The sequence below is a fragment of the Zalophus californianus genome, chromosome 9 (assembly GCF_009762305.2).
Source record: "Zalophus californianus isolate mZalCal1 chromosome 9, mZalCal1.pri.v2, whole genome shotgun sequence".
NCBI lineage: Eukaryota > Metazoa > Chordata > Mammalia > Carnivora > Otariidae > Zalophus > Zalophus californianus.
Window position 1 is genome coordinate 129,556,885 of NC_045603.1, and position 19,954 is coordinate 129,576,838.

The following is a 19,954-nucleotide window of genomic DNA, read 5'->3' on the forward strand; positions in this document are numbered from 1 at the left end:
AACCAAGGCAAAGAGAAAATTAGTGTCCAAGTTCTGACAGCTAGTAAGATGGGCCAGAAATGGGAAACGCGGCAATCTGGCTGCAGAGATCATGCTCTCGCCCACTACTCCCTGGACCTGACCCGTGATCTCACCCTCCCTTGACCTTTTCAATTGGACAGCTTAAGTGGGTCGTTTCCGCGCGGTGCCTCGAAGCCCCGCTTCAGGTTCAGGGTCTGCAGGGCGGAGCGGGTCCTCCTTCCCTCGGCCGCCGAGAGTCAGAGGCGCCGCCTCTCCCCCAGGATCTCGGGGAGCTGCGCCCTCATCCCGCAGCCCTGGAAGCGCGCCCCCGTGGACAGCGCGAACGCGGGAGCGGCGCGCACGTGCCGCCGGGAAAAGGCCGCCCGGCCGCGCCAAGATGGCGGCGGCCGCGGCCGCAGCGGCGACGGTTGGCGGCGGCCCGTGAGGCGGGCGGGGCCGGCGGCGCGGAGGCGGGGTCCCGGGCGAGCCGCCCTGGGAGGCGGGGGCCGTTTCCATAGCGGCGGCAGGAGGTGTCGCGCCGGGGAACTTCCTGGTTCCCGGGCTCGGCTTCGCCGGGATCCTTTTGGAAGGGAAACAATGGGGCGGAGGGCACTGCGGTAGCCGCCGCCGCGCCGGGACCTGCTCGGCTGCCCCGACTCCCCGCTCTGCCCCCTCCCACAGCCTCCGCCGACGGGACCGGCCGGAGGTAACTTCATTTCCTCATCTCCCACCGCAGGGGGCCGGTCGGCGGCGGCGGTCTCCGGGGTTTCCTCCGGGCAGGGACTGGGGTTGGCCCTGGGGAGCCGGACGCCGCCATTCCCGGCCCCGGGGAGGTGGACGGAGCTGCGGCTCCCTGCCTCAGCCCTCGAGGGTCAGGCTCCGGAAACGTGTGCGGGGCCGTCCTGGTGCCCCCTGGAACCTCGATCGTGGGGCTCTGCGGGAGTGATTGGCAGGCTGGCGGGCGCCGTGTGGGGGGCGCTGGGGCGCAGGGGGCGTGCGGGGAGGGTCTGTGGGGTACGGTGCGCAGGGGGACCTGATGGCCGGTGAAGGGGGTAGGTGGAAGGAGCCGGGGTCTGCCAGACCCGGGGGAAGGGGGAACCCCGCTGCCTCCCCCTCCCCGGCGGAGCAAGCTCGGGTACCCGGGAGACGTGTCTCCTCTGCAAGTTTCACTTGCGTCCTGTGGAGTCCAAGTGGGCAGGACTGAGGCAAACTTCGTTCTTTTAAATTATTGCCTTCGTGCCGCGGAACTTTGTTCGACTAGGCTAGAGGAGGATGGGGTGAATGAGGGATCTGGAGAGCCTGGAAATCTGTGCGCCTTTGCAAAGTTTGCAAAGTAGTTTAGAGCTAACAGCCGTGTGATGGTGCGGCATATCTAATGCGTGAGAATGGTGGCTCGCAGGTATTTTAATGCCAGGAAATTCGAGGAGTCTCTGAATCCGCATTTCTATAAATTGAAAGACGTCTCTATAAATTGGGGATTAAGCTCTTTCCGCCTCCCCCCTCCCCCCGCCCCTTTCCCCGCATTTTAATCCACAGTTGATTTTTAGTCAGTAGACTTCAACAGCAGTGAAATGAGTCCCTTATGGGACTGGGAAGGATGTTTGAATTGGGGCAATACCCAGTCATGGGAAATAATGGGACACAGATGGGGGGGGGAAGTGGGGACATGATCTTAAATATTTTGCTTGCTGGTAGAAAGCGATTTTAATCCTATATTAATCCATTTATAAATGGAATTAAGTCTGTAGCTCAGAAAAGTTGAACAGAACTTTTTAGAGATCTTCGTGGCCAATCCCCTCATATGTTGAATCTCTGGGAAGTTCTATTAGAGGGAAGTCAGCGTACTTTTTTCTTTTTGTGAAGTCATTTTAATAAGCTAGCCAGCATCAAATGAACCGTGGTTTATTTGCTTTTCTCACTCTGTCAGACCCTAAAATTAAAAATATTTCTGAGTTTGCCATTTTTGATAATAAAGTTTGTAAACATAATTTATGTTTCTACTTAAAACGAATATTGACCCTATATTGTATTCTACATAGGCAATTGAAATATGTAAACATACAAAAGAAAAAAAATTATGCTAATAAAAATATAAATTAACTTTTTAAAAGAAAACAGGTATCCTGAGTTAACAGGAATTCCTTTGCTGATTATATAAAGAATTAGTGAGTCCTCGCAAAGGCATTTGAAGAAGCATCTTTTGCCAAACATTAAGAATTTGGGCCCTGAGTCTTGGTGTTTGTACCTACTTACTGTTTTGAGCTAGCCTGTCAGACTCCCTGGTGTACTTTTTCTGAAAAGGATAGCCCATTACCAATTATAACAGTGTTTTGACATGAAATATCTCCTAGTGAGGACAACTGCCACTGGTTAAACAAGCCAGTAAGTAGAAGTGTCAGCTTTGCCGCCATCTGTTAATTGACGGGTCATCCTTAGCGTTTTTGGGGAACCAAGACAACTTCCTGGCAGGGCGGATTCAATCTGGCCCTCCAGTGCCGAGCAGAGGGTTGTACTGGTCAGTCTTGGCCACAATGTGCACATCTGTCTCGAGTTCCTGTTCTGTTTTGTAGCCTGTGAAGGTGGTTGAAAAAGAGGCCAGTAAGTTAAAGTTAGTGGCAATTTGAAAACAAAATTACTTTGGGTAAAATGTGCTAGGCATGTTAAGGCGGTCTGAAGCTGGCAGAACATTTTGCCACAACATTAAAAGTTTGGGAATTGCTACTTCAGTTAGAAAGAGGCAGGTGATTACATTTTCTGGTTTATGTTTGCAATTTCACTTTAACCATTCTTGTTTTGTTTTAGTGCAATGGTATTGTTATCGACACTATTCTGACTGTTTATTACCAGAAAGTTATAGATTGTCCCTTCAGGGTGATTTTTGAAAGGTATATTGTATTTAGATGCAGTTCACTTGTATTTAGAGTCTCTTTTTTTCCTCCATTAAAAAATATCTCACTTTTTACAGTGTAAGTCAATAAAAAAGTAATATTAATTAGAAAGAAATCTGTCTTCTGCCACATTTCATTATAGTACATGGGGGTCAGAGCTTGGGAACGAGAGTTGCAAACACTTGGATTCTCAACTGGTCTATGCTATTTCCATGTAATTAACTTGATTTTTCATGTAAATAACGTACTTTTTAAAGGCTTGTTTCTTTTGGGGCAGAATCATAAATTCAGATTTGTTCATTCAGCAAGTATTTCTCGAGTGCCTTCTGTGTACCTCATGACCTCATGTGAGGTACCTTGTTTTCCACCACAGGGGCATCAGTCCTTTTAAGTAAAGTACAGGGAGCTATTAAACCTATGACTAGGGAACCTAACCTGACTCGGGGTAGCGGGGCAAGCTTTCCTGAGGAAGTGACTTGTAAGAGCTGAAGGATACGGAGGAGATAGTAGATGAAAAGGGGAGGGCAGTGGGTGAGACACTCTGAGGATAAGGGAAGAGCGTGTACACCGTGCCTGAAGGTTAGATAAGGATGCTTGTGCATGAGTTAGTTCCCCACGTGGCTTGGCAGCAACCACGGTTCGTTGTGTAGAGAAGGCTCTTGGCACCATGCTCCAGTCATCTGAACGAAGGGCTCAGTCTTGTTCCACAGCCATTATGGAAAGGGAGTCAGTTTAGTTGACCCTAGCCACAGTAGACCTGGAAATGACTCTCTGTACAATTTGATGTCTTTTTTTTTTTTTTTTTTTTTTAACTCTGGCACCATTCACTTGTGAGTTTCTGTATCTGAAAGACAGGAATTAAGTGTTAAATATTTAAGATTCTTTGATTTCTTTACAGAGATACTATATGATATGAATATAGCATTTTGATTTAATTTTGCTAGCGTTGTTTCTTTGGAAGAGCTTAGGCTACCTCACTTAAAATATCTACTTCTCACAAAATGGTAGTAGCAATCCACCCCCCTCAAAAAAAAAAAATATATATATATATATAATATAAAAGTGGCAGGTAGTTTCATTTGCCTATAGGAAGATCAGGAGTGACTGGAGTTTCATATCTTGTTTGCTTATGTGGTTTTGGCACTAAATAGATATTTATTCTCTGAAAGAGGTACATGTTGCACCTGTGTCTTGCTGACATTTGTGTGTGTGTGTAGAAAAAGTTGTAATTGTATCCTGGAATTTTCCTTTCACTAAATTAACAAGTGAATTAAAAAATATTAGAGTAATGTTTTTCATGAAATAAGTGAAAGAATATTGTCTTTAAGTTTCTTAATATATTAAATTCAGTAATTTTATATAAATCAGTAGTGGCAAATTAATATTTTATTATGGAATTAATGCAATATTTATAAGCTAGTTGGCTCTCTGGGCTTTTGCTCCTGTTTCTTTTTATTTGGTTTGGACATTTTAATGCTTGTTAGCATATCTGTAGTAAGATAGGAAAAGAGAAGGTGAAGTAAGATTTTGAGAAGTCAGTCACAATGGGAAAAAATTGAATAGATGTGGTTAAATTTTATAAAATTTAGGTATATGTGCATTGGCTAGATCTGTGTATTTTGCTTATGACTTATAAAAATGAATTGGCATACAGTAACTATTGACATTAATGTTTAAAAATTTAAAAAATCTCTTTGTCTTACCTGTTTCTTTTTTCTCATTGTAGCTTTGTTTTGGATTGTCCTATTAGAGGTTGGTGGGCAGGTTGAGAGGAGAGTGCATGGGGCACAAGTGGGGGGGGACGGGCAGAGGGAGAGGGCCAGAGAGAATCCCAGGGAGGCTCCACAGTCAGTGTGGAGCTAGATGTGGGGTTCGATTTCATGACTCTGAGATCGTGACCAGAGCCGAAATCAAGAGTCAGATGCTTAACTGACTGAGCCACCCAGGTGCCCCTGGATTGTCTTTTTAAAAATCATTATTTCATTTACCTCCTTTTTATTAGCTTGGGATTATGTATTTGCTGTTCCTTAAGTGTTTGCCTAAGAAATTGTATGTTTTCTGAGCTTATCAGAGTGTAGTATTAATTGAGACTTCCACTCTTTTTTCCAGAGAATGAAACATTTTAAAACATTTAAAAACATTTAAGTTAATTTTCTTTCTTCTTTTTTTAACCTATTTCGTTGTTACTGTGTTTTAAAATGCATATATATTTTAAACCCCAAAGATGTATTTCTGTTGTTAGAGAATTTCTGTTGTTCACTGTTATAATTCAGTTAGACTTACTTCATTTTCTTTTCCTTCGTTCCTTCTTGTGTTACTGACCTTCCAACTGAAATAGTTTTCCTTCTGCCTGAAGAATACCCTTTAGTATTTTCTTTAAAATAGATATTGTATTGACAAATTTTCAAACTTTTTATTTGAGAATGTTTTTATTCCACCTGCATTCTTGAAGGGTACATTTTGCTAGGTATAGAATTCTAGACTGGGGATACATACATACATATTAGTCCTTTGGAAAAGAGATTAATCTCTAATATTTGGCTTTGTTTCTATTGACAAGTCAGTTATAGTTTATCACTTTTTTATTGGTAATTTGTTTCTTTCTCAGGCTACTTTTGAGATTTTCTTTTGTCTTTAGGTTTCAAATAATCCTCCCCTTTTTTGCTTGGGGTATATACCTTTTGATGCTGCGTCTGGATGTCTTTCATCAGTTTTGGATAGTTCTCAGATATCATCTCTTCAAATATTGCTTCTTCCCCATTCTCTTGCTTGCTCTTTCTGGGACTTCAGTTCCATGGTGTCAGAGCTCACTGACTCCTGTATGTATTTCACTTGTCTTCTGTATTTCCCACTTTTTTTTTTTTTTCTGTTCTGGATATTTTCTTGTGGTCTGTCTTCCAGTTTACTTAAGTTAGTCTTTACCTCTGTCTAATCTGCTCTAAATGTTATTCTCCGGGTTCTTAATTTCGGTTAATTGTATTTTGCACTCTAGAATTTCAGTTTGGTTCCTTTGAAAAACTGCTATGCCACTTTCATAATTTCTAATTCCCTATCAAAATTTTCAAGCTTTGCGCATATCTCTTTGAACAGAGTAAGCTATCCCATAGGTTTTTTTCTGTGATCTTTTATTTCTCGAGCGGTCTTATATCCCTGTGTGCCTACTTATCTTTGATTGTGTACTGTTTATTCTATTTGAAAAAATATTTCTAGAAGTAATTACAGATTTAGGTAAAGACTTTTCTAGTTGCTTTTGCCAGGCACTTGGGATTACCTTTATTCAAACTGAGGTTTTTTGTTTGTTTGTTTGTTTTTTTTGAGTCTATGCAAGGACTGGTTTAGTGTGCTTCCATGTTATCTCTTCTGGGATTCAGCTTTTTGGGGTCTTATTGTAAAGCAGGGGATGGCTCCCTTGGTGGATCTTGTACTTTGACATTTTGTCTTCCTTCCCGTTTTTTGATTAGGCAAACATTTCCAGGAGGGAAGAAACCCCAGCGTGCCCTGCTCCTCTCTGTTCTCTTGGACTCTGCCTGGTAATTCCTTATTACCTTGTCAGTTCTTTGATTACCATCCTACCCCACCCTTTTTTTTTTTTTAAAGATTTTATTTATTTATTGGAGAGATACAGAGAGAGAGCTAGAGAGCACAAGTGGGGGAGAAGGAGAAGCAGGCTCCCCACAGAGCAGGGGAGCCCGATGCAGGGCTCGATCCCAGGATCCTGGGATCATAACCTGAGCCGAAGGCAGATGCTTAACGACTGAGCCACCCAGGCACCCCTCTTTTTTTTTTTTAAAGATTTTATTTATTTATTTATTTATTTATTTATTTATTTGACAGAGAGAGAGCGTGTACAAGGAGGCAGAGCGGCAGGCAGAGGGAGAGGGAGAAGCAGGCTCCCTGCTGAGCAGAGAGTCCAACGTGGGGCTTGATCCCAGGGTCCTGGGATCATGACCTGAGCTGAAGGCAGTCACTTAATCGACTGAGCCACCCAGGTGCCCCCCTTTTTAAATTAAGGTATAATATACATATAATAATATGTGCTAATCTTAAATATATGCCATGAAGAATTTTTATAAATATAATGAAGTGTATAATCATATCCAGTTGTTCAGTATATAGAACATTTTTGCCACTCCAGAAGGCCCTGTCACACTCCTTCCCCATCCATACCACCTTCCTTCCCTGCCTCAGGTAACAATTACTCAGTTTTCTATTACCATAGACTAGTTTTGCATTTTTTGGTTTTCTTGTCAAAATAGTATCACACAGTATGCTCACTGTCTTGTGTCTGATCTGGCTTTTTTCATTCATCATTGTATAGTATTAATGAAATTCAGCTATGTTGTTGCACGTAGCAGTAGTGTTTCTCTTTTATTGCCCTGTACTTGTTCTAGTTACTCTGGCACCTAAAAAATTGCCTCAAAACTCAGTGTGACGTAAACAGGGACAACATTTATTTTCTGCACAACACTGTAATTTGGGCAGTGCTTTTCTTAGCTTCATTTGGTTTCAAGTAGGGCTGCTTGAAGGGCTGGGCCTAATAGTATTTGAAGGTTTGCTCACATGTCTGGTTGATGACAGAAAGTGTGCTCACAGCTCGGTGGCAGTGTTCCAAGGGCTAGCGTCCTGCACCCACGTGCAGTGGGAAGAGGGGTGGAGAGCCCTTGAGCCAGAGAGAGGCTAGATTGCCTCTGATGACTTGGCTTTGAAGCTTAATGTAGTTTTACTTCCACTGTGGTCTATTCTTTGAGGCAGTTATGAGCATGCCTAGGTTTTTTAAAAAAGATTTTATGTATTTGACGGGGAGGGGGGTGGGAGGGTGGGGAGAGAGAGAGTGAGCACACGAAGAGGGGAGGGGCAGAGGGAGAAGCAGACTCCCTGCTGAGTGGGGAGCCTGATGTGGGGCTCCATCCCTGGACTCTGGGATCATGACCTGAGCCTGAGGAAGATGCTTAAACTGATTGAGCCACCCAGGCGCCCCTAAATAAATAAAATCTTAAAAAATATCATTTCAACTTATTTTTTTAAAAATAAGGCCTGAAAAAAGCTGAATCAGTACGAGTATACGTAAGATACTTGGCTTACCAAAGCATTTTCTAATTTAATTTAATTTTATTTATTTATTTGAGAGAGAGAGAGTGAGAGAGCGAGCATGAGAGGAGAGAGGGTCAGAGGGAGAAGCAGACTCCCCGCTGAGCAGGGAGCCCGATGTGGGACTCGATCCCGGGACTCCAGGATCATGACCTGAGCTGAAGGCAGTTGCTTAACGAACTGAGCCACCCAGGCGCCCTTACCAAAGCATTTTTTCATGCATAATCCCTTGACAATCTTGAGTGGTAGCTGCTTAAAATTTTAGCTCTCATTTTACAGATGAAGAAACTGAGTCTCAGAGCAATGAAGTGACTTGATCTAAAAGTCCTGAGCTGATTAATGGCAGAGCTGTACCTCTTGCACCTAGGACTTCTTATATGTTGAGTGATTTTCTTGCAAGGCTCACATCTACTGAATTCCAGATTTTATTGACTACATGAATTTTCTTCTCTTCAACTTTATGTATTTACATTTTATGGCCCATAAATTGGCTCATTTTCATTCAGCACAGGGTCTTTGCATGAGCTGAAGCTCTTCACTCCCATTTCCCTTACAGTACTTTTGCCCTGGATGTGTTTGGTTAGCGGCAAGATGGCTGGGACCAGGTTTGTCTTGATTTTTTGTCTCAAGCCCCTTGAGAAGTTTTTGCATATTGTCTAGCTGAGTAAGTATTTATTGAATGGATGGATGGATTCTTGTGTTTAGAATCTAACTAGAGATAGTCTGGAATTTTTAGCTGACTTTTTAAATGATGCCAGGCCTCTGAAAATCAGATATATTGTATCCTTCATTTTAGCTTTTATCTGTAGAGCTCAGGCATTATGTGCAGTTCTGATAGTATGTATCAACTGCATTAGGCAAATACAACATGTGAACAAATTATAAGCTGCTTTTGAAAGGTTCTGCCTCTGTAACTGTAAGTAAGGAAGTTTGGGAAAGGACATTTGTTTTTCTTTTTCTTTTAAAGATTTTATTTATTTATTTGACAGAGAGAGATACAGCAGTATAGGGAACACAAGCAGGGGGAGCAGGAGAGGGAGAAGCAGGCTTCCCGCTGAGCGTGGAGCCTGATGCGGGGCTCCGTCCCAGGACCCTGGGGTCATGACCTGAGCAGAAGGCAGACGCTTAACGACTGAGCCACCCAGGCACCCCAGGACATTTGTTTTTCTAAATACCTAGAAGTTGACCTGTTTACCAGTGTATAGCTACTAGAATTTGATAAGTCCTTCTGGAAAGCTAACTCAAATTCTACCTGTAGAAGGGGAAATTAGACCTCATTCTTATCTGATGCTTCATTAACATACACGTGTAAACAAACCGGGGAAATCAAATGATTTCACATTTTGCCCGTCTCATTCTCTGATCTTATTAGCAGGAAGTACGTTGTTGATTTAGATGAACAAGCCTCCTTTCTCTCTAGCAATGATAGAAGATTGCTTTACTTCTCTTGAGCTGGAAAAGTATTTAAAGCTGTTCAAATTTAGCATTGTGTTTCAGGGAGTATAAATTGCAGAAAGAGCATTTTTTATAGAATGACCAAGAATTGGGAAAGTACAGTGGGGAGACATTCTGTGTCAATGAATGATGAGTTTAATATAAACTGAAGTTACTTCTTTATCCGAATGAGAAGGCATTACCTGGGAATGTGCCTCGACATATATATTTGAACTAATGAACTATGAATCTGAATTAAAAAAGGTAGTAGAATTACGAAGATGTAAGTTTCACAGGGATAGGACCTTTGTTTTGTTCTTGGCTGTGTCTCCAGAGCCTAGAACACTGCCTGGCTCAGAATAGCTGCTCAGTAAATATTTATTGAATGAATAGTAAATTTGTATATTATTTATCCGTTTTAAATTTAAAAACGTAACATCATTTAAGTGTTTGTTTATAACCCTTTGGGAAATAAATTTAAATTGGTTGAGGCATCATTTCTGATAATTCTTGCTGACTGTGAGAAAGTTGCATAAAGTACATTGCTGAGCATTCACTGACTCTGTCATTAAATTTTCTTGAGACATTTAAAAATGGATACATGAGAGTCCATTACATGTAAATTACCAACAGTTCATTTAGTCCATCCCTTATTATTGGACATTTAAGTTGTTTATAGTTTTTTTTTTCCTGTTACAAATAATGCTTCAATGAAGGAAATTTTCTTAAGCTTTCTTGGGATGGCAGTTCAACACATAGCAATGTTGCAAAACAGGATCTAGGAATTTCTACTAGAAAATGAACTTGGATTGTACAGCTCTGAGGATGAGATCAGCTTTTGTGATCAGACAGCGGAGTTCAGCCAGCCCAAATGATGGCAATTCTTTGCTGCTTTTACGTGTGGATAATGTATAATCATCAGTCTTTGCACATGAAAGCTCTCTTGCAATTTGTAGTGGAGCTGCCTCTCACTTGGTATTGTCTTTTTTACTTTTAAAGAATGAATGAGTCACTACAACTCTTTCTGCCTCTTAATCATAGTTTAAAGATTACAAATGCATTTAACTCCTTTATATAGGTGAGAACACATGTTATGTTACCTTTTTTAAAAAAAATATTTAATTTATTTATTTGAGAGAGAGAATGAGCAGGGCAGGGGCAGAGGGAGAAGCAGGCTCCCCACTGAGCAGGGAGCCCGACATCGGGGCTCGATCCCAGGACCCTGGGACACTTAACCGACTGAGTCACCCAGGAGCCCCGTGTGGTGTTCCTTTTATTTATAATCATTTCATTTATGAATTTTATTGGAGATTTTTTGCTTTTTCATATTAAAATATCAAAATACTATATTCATACAAAAAGCTATGTGTAATGTGTGTTACATAATGGTGTCCATACTATCCGCTCCTTCAACTTAAGTGGTAGAACATTATCAATACCCTCTTGGATCACATCTTCCTGCTTCTCTTCCTCTATCCCACTGCTTGTCCCGAGGAAACCAGCAGCCTCAACATTAGGGTCTAGCATTCTCTTGCTTTTCTGCATAGTTACAGTATATGTGTGTATGTCCCTAAACAACTTACTGTTAATTTTATGTATTTTGGAAATTTATGTATATGGTATCAGTATGTGTCTGTGTATGTTCACAAATTTAGTGAGTAAAGTTTTCTAGTAAAACTAAAACTCACAAATTTAATTTGCATTTAAAGTTAATGTCCTTATTCTCTGTATTAGTCATCTTTTGCAATAATAATGCTGTGTAACAAACCACTGCAACATTTCAGTGGTGTAAAATGACACACATTTATTTCTAGCTCATAGGTTTGGCAGTCTCTGCTGGGTTTGGCTGGGTTTGTCTATAGGCTGTGGGGTGGGTTCAGTTATGTGCTAGGTGTCTACTCATTCTAGGACCAGTCGCTATCGGGGGTGAATTGTAGGAGAGCAAGAGAACTCAGACAAGTGCAATGCTCTTAGAACCTCCTCTTAGAAGAGTGCCAGTCCAACATGTCATATGGGCAGGCCCCCAAATCTATGAGGTGGGGGGAGTATACGCCACCCCTAGGGAAGCCAGAGCAAGAGCAATGGGTGAAGGAAGACATATGAACAGAGGATAGTGTCTGCCATATCTTCCTCCTGAAATACAGCATAAAAACTTGGAATATTTCCATTCTTATTACCTCCCTTCTAGATTGCATGCTGTTGTTAGGACTTTAGGTCCCTTTTTTTTTTCTTACTAATTCCTAATGTAGAAATCATACCTCTAAGATTTTTTTTTTTAGGTTTTTTTATTATTTATTTGACAGAGACAGACACAGTGAGAGAGGGAACACAAGCAGGGGGAGTGGGAGAGGGAGAAGCAGGCTTCCCACCAAGCAGGGAGCCCGATGTGGGGCTCGATCCCAGGACCCTGGGATCATGACCTGAGGTGAAGGCAGATGCTTAACGACTGAGCCACCCAGGTGCCCCCATACCTCTAAGATTTGTTTGCATTTAGTCATGTTTACAGGTTTTTCTCTCCCATCTTTCCTAGATTTCAGACCTTCTCTTTGGCATCATTTTCCTACTTTGTGACTGTAGCTTTGGACGCATCCTTTTTTTTTTTTTATTATGTTATGTTAATTACCGTACATTACATCATTAGTTTTTGATGTAGTGTTCCGTGATTCATTGTTTGCATATAACACCCAGTGCTCCATGCAGTACGTGCCCTCTTTAATACCCATCACCAGGCTAACCCATCCCCCCACCCTTCTCCCCTCTAGAACCCTCAGTTTGTTTTTCAGAGTCCATAGTCTCTTATGGTTCGTCTCCCCCTCCGATTTCCGCCCCTTCATTCTTCCCCTCCTGCTATCTTCTTCTTCTTCTTCTTTTTTTTTTTTAACATATAATGTATTATTTGTTTCAGAGGTACAGATCTGTGATTCAACAGTCTTACACAATTCACAGCGCTCACCATAGCACATACCCTCCCCCAGTGTCTGTCACCCAGCCACCCCATCCCTCCCACCCCCCCATCCTTAATGAGGATCTGTTTACTATCTTCTCTCAGTTTGGGTCTGAAATTTTCATTATTTTGTCATTTTTCTTGAAAAGATAGTTTAGCTGAGTTGAGGATATAATTATAGTTAAGAGTTTCTTCCTCTTAGGGGCGCCTGGGTGGCTCAGTTGGTTAAACGACTGCCTTCGGCTCAGGTCATGATCCTGGAGTCCCAGGATCGAGTCCCACATCGGGCTCCCTGCTCAGCAGGGAGTCTGCTTCTCCCTCTGACCCTCTTCCCTCTCGTGCTCTCTATCTCTCATTCTCTCTCTCTCAAATAAATAAATAAAATCTTTAAAAAAATGTTAAAAAAAAAAGAGTTTCTTCCTCTTAGAACTTTGAAGATATTCTAGTGTCTTCTGGCTCCTCTTGTTGAAGTTGATAAATCAGGTGTAAGTCTAGTTGTTGCTTTGTAAGCAATCTGCCTTTTGTTTCTGGTTGCTTTTAATAACTCTTTGTCATTGATGTTTCACAGTTTCACTATGGTATCTCTAGGTGTCAATTTCTCTTTCATTTATACTTTCTGGAATTTGCTGAACTTGAGTCTGTACATTAGTATCTTTCATCAGTTCAGATAATCTTTTTGCAGATTCTCTCTCCCTCATTCTTAATGTTCTCTTTCTAAAACTCCAGTTAGATACACATACTAGATGTTTTAATTGATTTTTCATGTCCCTTAATCTTGCTTTGTATTTTTTCTTTCTTTGTTGCATTCTGGATAATTTAGATCTGTCTTCCGGTTCAGGGGCACCTGGCTGGCTTAGTTGGGAGACCATGTGGCCCTTGATCTCCGGATTGTGAATTCAAGCCCCATGTTGGGTATAGAGAGTCCTCCCCAAAAATAAATATACTTAAAAAAAAAAAGGTTATCAGATCTATCATCTAGTTCATTAATTCTCTCTTTAGGAGAACCTACTTTGCTGAACTTGTCTGTTGAGATTTAATTTTAGTTATCCTGTTTTTCACCTGATTCTTTTCCAAATCTGTTGCCTTCTTTTTTGCTCATATTTTCCATTTCCTGTTGTATTTTGAAACATTACTTTCCTTTCCTTTTTCAATGTATTTGTGATTACTTATTTCTGTTGAATCTTGCTTATGCCTATTTTTAAAGTTTGAGCTACTTTTTACTGTAACTGTATCTGTGGAAATGCTTGTGAGACCGGGCTTAAGAGTGCTTTCTTCCAGAAAGAATTTGCCGTTGAGGACACTGTTAAACCAGGGTGGCTTGATTTCTAGGCTTGAGATTTTTATAACATACAAGTGTATGGATTTGAACTTGAAACCTGTGTGAAGATTGGTTTTGGTTACAGGTTTCCAGTGAATTCTCCCCCTCCCCAAACACAAATAAACCTAGATTCAGGAGAGAATTCTCCTGCTTTTCTTTGGGGCAGACATTTTTTTTCCCCATAGTTTATTCTTTTTATTGAAGATGTAGTTCTTCAGGGGTCAGGCTTTATGTGCTTAACTGTAGTCTGACTTCCCATCTTGTACAGTGTGAAGCTTTGACTTTGTCCCATGCTTGACTGTCAACACTGAAAGCCCTTCAGCATTGTCCAGTACAATTTTCTGTGATAATGGAAGTGTTACACATCTCTGCTAATACAGCAACCCAGTAGCCACATTAGAAATGTCTGTAGTATGACAAAGGAATGGAATTTTAAATTTTACATAGTCTTAATGAATTTATTTTATTTTTTTTAAAGATTTTATTTATTTATTTGAGAGAGAGAGAATGAGAGATAGAGAGCACGAGAGGGAAGAGGGTCAGAGGGAGAAGCAGACTCCCTGCTGAGCAGGGAGCCCAATGTGGCACTCGATCCCCGCGACTCCAGGATCATGACCTGAGCCGAAGGCAGTCGCTTAACCAACTGAGCCACCCAGGCGCCCCAAGTCTTAATGAATTTAAATTTAAAAAAAGCTACATGTGGCTAGTGGCTACAGTATTGGACGGTGCAGCTTGGTTACGGGAGATTGTCAAATGCCTCTAGGGCCATTGCTGGCAGCCTTGCCTACTGACCACTCTCTCTTTGTGCTCCTGTTTATTTTTTTGGTCTCTAAGGACTTTTCTTAGTTGCTTATGAGCTTTGCTATGCATTTAAAAGAATAATTCTTGTATTTTATCAAATATGTTTGATGTCATGTAGCAAGAGGGTTCCCAATCCATTTGGACACAAGAATCTCAGAAACAAATACCTGACAGCTGTATTTTTAGTTGGAGAAGTACTTATCTTGAATGATAAAAATTGGAAAGTTCACAGTAGAGTAGTGGAAGTTCTTCAAATGGAAACTGACCGTGAAGTTAAAAATTGTGAGGAAGAATTAATTAAATACTTCTTTGCCATCCTTCTTGTTCTACCAAAAATTTAAGGATGCTGAAAGATAAAAATGGAGCTGTGGCTAAAGTTTTTAAAGTCTTACACATCATCTTCACCTTCTTGGTGTGAGTAAGTATTTCACTTATACCAAAGCACTTGAATGAAAAGGTGTATATATTTAATTTAGAATTATTTTGCAGATGGATGGAAAAAAACAAATGAATTTGAGAGATTGTAGGGAATGGTGGTGGCTAAGGGATATTCATTCAATGCTGAAAGTATTTTGTTTCACTTCTGGCTTTAACAGGGCCTGTATTAGTTATTTAATTGGGGGGATTTCAAAAAATCTAATGAGTCCTAGCTATTTCTCAGGTAGACACTTAGCCGAATACTTTAGAACTGTGTGGTTGGTTTTGATGTTTATTAATAAAAAATGCCTAGATTCTTTTTTTTTAAGTTTTTTTTTTTTAAATTTGTCAGAGAGAGAGAGAGAGGGAGGGAAAGAGGGAGCACGCATGCACAAGCAGAGGGAGAAGCAGACTCCCTTCTGAGCAAGGAGCCTGATGTGGGACTCAATCCTAGGAACCTAGGATCATTACTTGAGCTGAAGGCAGATGCTTAACCAACTGAGCCACCTAGCCATCTCTAAAAAACACCTAGGTTCTTTGTAATAATTTTTTGTTACTTTAGGATTTGCTTGCTCTTTTTGGAGCCATGGGTACATTTGATTCCTTTTTTTTTTTTAATTTGTATTTTTTTATTGTGGTAAAATATACATAAGATTTAACATTTTAACCTTTTTAAAGTGTCCAGTTCAGTGGTATTAAGTGCATTTACATTGATGTACAGCCATCACCATCCATTTCCAGAACTTCTCTCTTCCCAGACTGAAGCTCTGTCCTCATTAAACACTAACTCCCCATTTTCCCCCACCCTCAGCTTCTGGTACCCACCGTCTTACTTTCTGTCCCTGAATTTGACTTTTCTAGGTGCCTCATATAAGTGGAATAATAGGTTGTTTGTTTTATATATGACTGGCTTATTTCACTTAGCATAATTGTTCTCAAGATTAAATGTGATTTTCTAAATTTATAATTTGTGATGAGAGTAAAAGAATGGAGATCCCATCAGCTTGTAGTGGAGATTGGCATTCTTGTGTATTTCTTTCAGTAGGAGAAGTTAGTAAACAATAAAATAAGTTACTGTCAATTTGGTCTCCTGAAAGAATATTATTAGAAACAATAGAATGTGATACCATATGTTGTGGTTTATAATTCTGTTAAATTTAAGTTTTAAAATAATTAAAATTGGGACTGCTGAGCTAGTTCTAGAATAGATTATCTGGTGTTACAAAAACCAGAAGTCTTTTCAGATCCTTTGAGAGGTTTTAACTGTCTAAAAGTGTCAGAAATTATTTTAAGGTCGTGTAGTGCCTGCAATAAAGAAAAGAAAAGTGCCTACAATCTCTCAAATTCATTTATTTTTTTCCATCCATCTGCAAAATAATTCTAAATTTGCTTTACTTTTAACTAGACCCTGAGTTCCCTGTCAGGATGGGTTGATTATCCTTAGGCTGGCTCACCATTCATGTATATCAAGTTTTGTCACAAAAGTTAGAGGAGTCACTTGAAAGAACCTGTATTAATTTAGCATGAGTATAAATTCTCATGCTGAGAATAAACAGCATGACTCAAGTTCCTAGAAAATGAGTTTAAAGGACAGATTTTGTGGAAATACTCCAATATACCTTTTATGTGAAACTGTGGAATTAAGACAAATTACTTTTTTTCCCTCTTGGATGATGTGAAAAACAAAGTTAGATTTTTTTTTTCTTTTTTGTATGTCCGATGGGAGGCGATAGCATTTAGAGAAGAAGAAAGAGAATGTGCACATTTTGTCTTATGTTCTTCTGAACTGCCTTGTTGCTTAAAGAGTTCCCAGACCACCTACTTTGAGAGTAGATAGGAAGATCTACATTTCAAAGCTGTGATTAGGGGTAAAGAATCTTGAACCAGTATATTCAGTTATAAGTAATTTCAAAGTATGTTTCTAAATAAGAACTGCTCCATGACATTTCACAGTAATTCCAATACATGCATTGTTGCATATTTGTAAAGTATATTTATTGCTTTAGATGGTAAGGTTATAAATCCACTGTTTATAGTATCCTGGCATATTTGAGGTTACTATTTTCAGTGCTAAGAAAATTCTTGATGTCTTAGGAACTTCAGTCCTTGAATACGTATTTGTTCAGCATTTTACGATTATGGGTAGGAGGGGCACACTACTTAGTACAGAGCTCTTTGATGTTGCCCTTTAGGAATTTTAAATTTAAGATAAAAAACGATATAAACAGGAACAAAAAGTCCCTGGCCAAAGAGACTAGATTCTACAAGAGTAAGTAAACTCCTGGATCATCTATGAACGTTTAATCTCCTTTGTGTGTCTGTGACGTGGGATTGCCTTCCCATGTCATCATCATTCAGCATGTTCCAGGGGTCAGCATGTTTGACCTCAGAGTTCCCTTGGAGGGAAGACTGGTCTGATAGACTGAGTGAAGCGCCATCAAGAGAGTGTATTTATAGTGAGAAACTTTCATCGTGTATTCTAAAACTAACATGTACATTATATGTTGTTTTAGATTTTCCATACAACTTCTCATTTCCTTTGGGGTAATTGGGTTATCTGGAAATGAAAATCATAGTATTTGCTGCATAGATAAAGAAGAAAGCGTGTGGGATGGGGGTCAGGTGACAGCGTGGCAGCACTATGATTATATGCCATTGCTAATTACAGTATACGAATCATGCTGTGCATAGAGATTTTCATTTTGTAAATTTGTATTTCTCGCGTATATTCCATGACATGAGTAAAGAAGTATATAGATGGGACAAGCATTATTTCTTCAAAAAATGTTACCCTAACTTTAACCTATTTCAGAATCAGAGGTCTGTAGTATTATGCTATTTTCTTAATTGATTTAGAAGATCAAGTAATCATCACTTCTTGTAGTTGCAAAAAGTAGTTTATCAGTTAGTGAAGAAAGCTGTACATGAGGAAGCCCAGTGCAAATTTTGTATCGACTTTTAATTTATCTGTGGAATTTTATGTATTAGGTTTGGGGAGGCACTTGTCATCCATGGATATATTGAAATATAACATTAGTATTACTTTATGCCTCCTTTTCTTTAATATAGTAATGAAGTAAGGAACATATAGTTCATATTTATACTAACACAGGGTGATGCTGAAGTGAGAAGAACCAAATATGAAAATTTTCATGTAGTATTTATGAAATGTATTTCAAGAATACTTACAGAAAATCCCTTGAAAGGAAACGTGCCCCACGTAGTTGGGTAGATGTCATGGCGTTGTGTGGTGAGAGAATTTTTCTTTCTATTTTGCTGCTGTTTCCAATTTTTTACAACAATGAAACCATATTTTATAATGAGGAAGATGCCCATTATTAGAGAACGTTTATAGCAATAACTTTGGTCATCTTTATTTGATAGTGTATATGAATTATTTATGTGTAATCAAAAAAAAATTTAGCAGGTGTGATGTGCTATATCTACCCTAGATAGAGTGCTTCCTTTCTAGGACTTAGTTATTTGGGAAGGTGGGAGGGAATAAGATTTTAGTAAGTGAAGACCAAGGACACCTATTAATAAATTTCTCTGTGATAATTACTTTATACATACTATTTGCTTTTGAGATAACTTCTTAAAGACAGAGGAAAAGATGAATGTTTTAAAGATTGGTAATTTTTTTGTATTTAGATGACACCAGAGGGTTCTTTTGGAAATAGAAAATTGTTGAAACCAAATTATTTTCATTTCCTTTTAGAAAATTTTATTTTAAATGCTGACGTTTAGAACAGATGATTTTTTTCTCTTTGTTTTCTCACCAGGACATGTATTCTTCTGAGAAGCCTTGGGCAGCAGATTTTGGTTTACCCTCCGATTGGGACAGCCTACATTTCCAGTCATGAGTAAGTGTCCGTCTTTGTTTCATTTCAGGGACCTCAGGAGCTTTTGTGGAGTACTCAAAAAAAAAAAAAAAAGTTTGTTATGGGACAAACTGGAATTATGTCACTTCGTCAGAGGTTGGATAATCTGGTTCAGCCCAATTGTGCACCTGTCTCTCTGGAAACGAGATCCTTTCTGATGTTTCATTTATTCGGAGAAGTTAGATGTGCTGAGGAAATCTGTGTCGTTAGTTTCTTGGCTGATTTAGTTCTGTTACCCAAAATATTCTGTTGACTTAGTCACTGGAAAGGGACTCGTTAGAAATGTGAAGAGGGAAACAGACTCATAAATATAGACGACAGACTAGTGGTTGCCAGAGGAGAAGTGGGTGGGGGAAAAAGAAAGAAATAATGAAGAGGGAAAATTTAAATTGACCATAATTATCAGAGGTTTAATTGTGTGAAGCTTAATCATTGGATAACATGGTATTATATTTAAGCAAAAAAATAATCTCTTTGTTAATGTCTTTGGTGGAATGAGAACCAAGTCTATCCTATAAGACTTAGCAAATTTGATACAGATTTTATCTTCTCAGTTGTAAAGGGATTGTACTATATGTAATATTTTCTGCCGTTCCAATCCACTTTTTCCTGTGAAGAGGAGAGCTGGATTTTACTATTTTGTATTAACCGTTTACTTTTAGAGAGTGAGGAAAGAGTTAAGATTTTTACTCTGTGATCATATGACAGTTTGATGTACTTTTTTAAAAAAAGTACAGAGTTTTTGATTATGGGAACTTTGGAATAGAGTGAGCATTTCCTTCTGGAATATAATGTTAGTTTAAAGATTTTCACATGTAATTCATAATGATTATATTTACCTTAGTATGAATAGTTACTCTTATCGATTGAAATAATTAGGCAGTTGATAAATGAAAGTGGCGCTGTTACTGTGAAATCTTTGAGTGCTTTCTACTAAGAATAATATTGCAAGACGTGCACTTTGATTTTCGAGACTTTTCAGTGGGCTACTTTTTCAGTGGTGTACTTTGAATAAACCAGGACAGTTGCTAGATGAGTTCAAATACAGATTGAAGAAGAAGCAGCTTTTGATATTTCAGCTCCATTCATACGAAATTTTGTGAGAACATTTCTCTAACATAAAGTGCCAACTCATAGTAAAGATGGTAATATGAGTTTATGAAAACTAAGAAATGTCCGACAT

General features: G+C 39.6%; 1 protein-coding gene across 2 annotated transcripts in view; it reads left to right on the forward strand.

The window, feature by feature from the left end:
- Positions 1 to 461: 461 nt before the first annotated feature.
- USP6NL (USP6 N-terminal like) overlaps positions 462 to 19,954 on the forward strand; it is a 170,395-nt gene continuing 150,902 nt past the window's right edge. Inside the window, exons 1-2 of one of the 2 annotated variants that reach the window (XM_027591985.2) lie at positions 462 to 706; positions 18,673 to 18,753. Coding sequence is in view for 1 of the 2 variants with exons in the window: in XM_027591986.2 (XP_027447787.1) it covers positions 18,750 to 18,753 (4 nt within the window). In the remaining variant the exon portion in view is untranslated. The remainder of the gene's footprint in view (positions 707 to 18,672; positions 18,754 to 19,954) is intronic. The other variant, XM_027591986.2, reaches the window with a different exon arrangement.